Below are 4621 nucleotides of genomic sequence, written 5' to 3'. Positions count from 1 at the left end.
TTCCCTACATTCATCAGTTCAGATTTGGTCTCCACAATGAATGACTCCACTGTGTCTGTCCTAAAGAGATATTGAAAATCTTGCTCTTTATTAAAGCCCCTTAATCCAAATTGTCACAGTTTGTTGGCCTTGTTAATGACTTTCAAGTTCAGTTAACATTCAGTATTAGGTTCCATTTTAAAAATAAGTGGAGTTTCCCTTATAACATATCAAAAACCATTATTTTTTTTAACCCTTTGCAGTTCGCCTTCAGTTATTTCCTAAGAAAATAGGGATTAGTCCTGGCTGTGTTTACGAGAAGGAGAGAGAAATCCCAGTGCGTTTGAAGGGAGCACCCAAGTACCCAGTGACTGCACTGAGTATGAGACTTCACAACCAGTCATTCCCTGTACCATTGGTAATCGGGATGGGACATGGAGTCTGAGGATGGGTGATGCTCCACATCTGTTCTGTGGAATGATTCCTGAGCATTATTAGCCATTGTTAGTAGAGACAGTTCACAAAATCTTCCTGAAAACTTGTATACACCTAGGAATATCAGGAAAATTGCTGTCATTTAGATGATCACAGAATCACAGAATGTTAGGAGTTGGAAGGGACCTTGAAAGATCATCTAGTACAACCCCCTACCAGAGCAGAATCACCTCAACTAGGTCACACAGGAACGCATTCAGGTGGGTTTTGAATGTCTCCAAAGAAGAAGACTCCATAACCTCTCTGGGCAGTCTGTTCCAGTGCTCTGATTTGCCAGCCTCTCCTATTTCTTGACCTGATGCTGTGGTGAAGCCTCTGGGACCTAGACATTTCCATGAACTTCTTGCATGGCTTTTCCCAAACCACAGATTCCCAACCTCCAGGCACCCCATCTATTTTTACCTGAATGGCTTCTTGCTTTACCTAAGTCACTTCATAGCCCTTCAACTCTCATCCCAGCATCTGCCCTTTTCAAGCCCAGCCTCAACTATCCAGGCTATTAAAATCCCTATGACCAGCTCCTCAGCTCCTTTGCCTTCCTTTTGACATGCTCCTCCCTCTCCACACCACCACTTTCCTACACCCTGCTTTTACTGTTGCCCAAAGAGTCCTTGTACTTGGCCTGCTCTTCATCTGGCAGAGAAACTGCTGCATCAGTGTTTCTGAACAGGAGAGGTTGTATCATTTCTACTCCCTGGTACAGCTAGCCAAGCAGCAACTATTCCTAGAGAATCCCCATGTTCACTAGTCCCTTTCTTCCTTTTTCTTTTCCATCTATATTGTCTCTAGGTCTGATGGCATCACCTGTAGCTACATGGGTTTGGTTACATGTGACCAGAGAGCTCTGTTGAAAGGTCTGCTAAGAAGGAATTGCAGTCATCAAGCCTTGCAGTTACTAGTGCATACACTGTCTTTGCAACACTATTTATTAAATAATGGGCTGCTGCAGGATATTGTGCAAGGGATTGTACTGTTCTTGCACTGTGTCAGAGAAAGGGTTCTCAGTCAGAACTAAAGCTTCAGAGCAGAGATTACAAGAATGCCTTAAGAATTTAGGAGTACTGCATGGAAAGTCGTTATAAATTTTGCAAATCACATCGTGGGTTCTTAACAGGTTCTGTGTTTTCAGGTAGGTACATAGGATAGCTGGAAGGAAAGAGGAAAATTTTATCAGGTACATCTAGAAGACTTCTCCCTCCAGCAACTGTTAACAAGGAAGCCCTGGTATAAGGAAATAAAAATTACCCTTGCCTGCCATTTGATATTGAAACTGATTAGGAATTCTGCTGTAGCAATGGGTATATTTCCCGGCTGATGAAAGCAGGTGCTGGAAGAAGGCACAGCTGGAGGAAATAGGACCAAAAGCATGCAAAACATCCTGGATAGTGTCATCAGGGCTGCATGATAAAAGCTGCTTAATCAAGAAATGTGTTCCTTGGATATAACGAGCACACAGTCTCTGTGAATTTTGGCATGGTCTGGATAGGTCCAGGATAACCAGTCCAACAACATTCTCCAGGGATTGCATCTCTTGCAGGCTGCTTGTGTCTCAGACATACATCTACTGTGCCCAAAACTCAGCTTATATCTTAGTGATCTCTTGTAGCATTTGCTGGTCTGTTCCCAAATACAGGCACCAAAAGAGAGCAAACCTAGCATGGCATACAGTATATTCAAGACCATGAGCTACAAAACCCTGATTAAAGTCTCTCTACCAGTTTTCATACAAGAGGATGTGCTATACATGTCAGAATCTAAGTGAAAGACCATTCAGAGAAGAAACTAAACAGATGTGATATACCTGTTTTGGTATATCAGAATATAGACTGTACTTCATATACTGAGCTACAGAAAGGAGAAAAACAACCAGCAGAAGACTCTAAGTACGTGTGAACTTAAGTAGTTCAGAAGAGAGAGATGAAACAGAATAAATAATAGCAAGAGGGTGCAAATTAGCATACCTACTCCCTTCTTCAGTTTACGCCCACTTACTAATGTTCTTTTCCTGCCGTGCCTCAGTGCTGGCCCCTTCTCATGTATGGCATGGTGTTCAGATGTCTTAGGCTAAACGAGGTAAATTCAGAGGTGATGAGTAAACAAGGACAAACTATGCACTTTTGTATGTCTATGTGTGTTGTGAGCCAAGAGTCTGAATCTCAGGAAATAGAACTGAAACTGCATCAGCCACATGAAACTGCGTATCCATTGCTGATGAAGGACATTTAATTACTTGGACAGATATTACACTAATGCTTCACACTCTTGTTGAGTCTGGTAACAGCTGAGTATCTCACACATAGTCTTCCTTTCTTCCTCTTTTTTTTTATCAACCACAGGGGATGTCTTACCTGCACTCAAGCAAGACTGAAGTCCATGGACGACTCAAATCCACAAACTGTGTAGTAGACAATCGTATGGTAGTGAAGATCACTGATTTTGGCTGTAATTCAATCCTGCCTCCAAGGAAAGGTAAAAACAGTCCCGAATTGGACTGTCTTCATGGTTTCCAACCCAATGCAATTTTGTCATATTCATAGTCCAGTAGGGCCTAGTTACATCTTGTACACAGTACAAAACATACAATATGAATTTGATTCATGTATCATACAAATTATATCTGAAAACACTGTCTTAAATAACACAATGAAAGAATTACTAGCAGGTAGAGAAAGAAATTATGCAGTGTGAGAAGGAAAGGAAAGATTATTTTTTATAGTTTAGAAAATGGAGATTTCACATGTGGCAGAAATACAGGAGACATTTTCAGCATCTAAGGCCTTCATGCAGACAGCTCTCTTCAGCAGTAATGCTGAACTTATGTGAAGAAAAAAAGCAGTTACGTGCCACGTTACGTTGTCATTGATCAGATGCACATGTTACCACAGTGCTCTGTGTTTTAATTTAAACATTAACACTTGTGATTCTGATAATCTTAAAAAAAAATCTGTAAGGATATGCAATGATAACATTAATGTTCTTCATTCTTTAGGTAGGAAACTAGCAATATATGTTCAATCAGATTGGAATAGTTTTAACAGCTTTTCTTTACAATTTATATTAATCTCATACTCATAGGACATTTCTGTGAAACAAAGCACTCCTTTATACTCTTCTTTTCCTTCTTACTTGATTTTGAGTGAAAAGACAAGCCCATCTGAAATTATGTCATCTGAATCCGTACAGCAGAGGTATAAAAGCACAGCACTGTGCCATAACTGTAGTACATGATCTGAGAAGAAGCTGTGTTTGCAACTGGGTTGAGAGAAAATGTTTATATTCAGACACAAACATGCTCAAGAGTAGTAATGAGAAGAGTAAGTGCACAGAATGTAAGTGCTCTATTCATTCTCCATTTTACAAATTTCATATTTAAATTTATATTATTATCACATTGTAATGCATTTAACTTCTTTCACTGCTCATAAGATAAATGCTTTGACAAGCAGCCTCAACATTTCTGGCTACTAGAAGTCCTTCCCTGAAGAAAACTTACTGTTTCACAAGGGACCTACAGATTTATTGTGGCTGGATGTTGCAGCCTGGTATCATAACACTGTCTTCAAGGTCACTGTCTTCAGGTCATTGTTGTGATATATCACCAACAAGTCATAACAAATTGTCATACCATAGCGGCATTCTGGTTCTGAGATGCAGTGGTGCTTGTTGCATTAGTAATACAGTTCAATAGTTTCTGTAGAAAGAAAGTGGTCATGAACAGGTAATATTATGTCAGGCTCAAAAGCACTTGGGAATTATTTCAACAGATTCATGACACCAAGGCTGCTGGGAAATACTGCGGTCTTCTCATCTGACATATTGTATAACATACTCCATACATCCAGCTCAATAATTTATGGCTCAGCTTTTTTTTTTATAGCTCTGGCATTCCTCGGTCTTATACAGATGCACAGGCTATTACTAAGAAGCCCATGAAAGGTAGCTAAGAAAAGCAAGTTCATTGCCAATAACCATAACTTTTCTGGAGGTGTGAAGGTCTGCATCTACAGTGGAAAATAGTAGGGTCAGCAAATCTCAGACAATTGAAAACTACCACATCAGAGGTTTATCTAACCTGTGTTGATGTAAGCTTCTCAAGAAAAATGCTTAAGTAGGAAATAAACAGTACCAGTGAGCTCTGGATTTGATA

General features: G+C 39.9%; 1 protein-coding gene across 1 annotated transcript in view; it reads left to right on the top strand.

Annotated features, from left to right (window-relative positions):
- The window catches only part of GUCY2C (guanylate cyclase 2C (heat stable enterotoxin receptor)), a 45180-nt gene that overhangs the window by 27362 nt on the left and 13197 nt on the right, over window positions 1-4621 (top strand). Inside the window, 1 exon segment of the mRNA XM_010190264.1 lies at window positions 2811-2943. Coding sequence (XP_010188566.1) covers window positions 2811-2943 — 133 coding nt within the window.

This window comes from Mesitornis unicolor, unplaced genomic scaffold, assembly GCF_000695765.1.
Source record: "Mesitornis unicolor isolate BGI_N332 unplaced genomic scaffold, ASM69576v1 scaffold15380, whole genome shotgun sequence".
NCBI lineage: Eukaryota > Metazoa > Chordata > Aves > Mesitornithiformes > Mesitornithidae > Mesitornis > Mesitornis unicolor.
The sequence above is the reverse complement of the archived record's forward strand: the minus strand, read 5'-3'. Positions and strand labels throughout refer to the sequence as shown.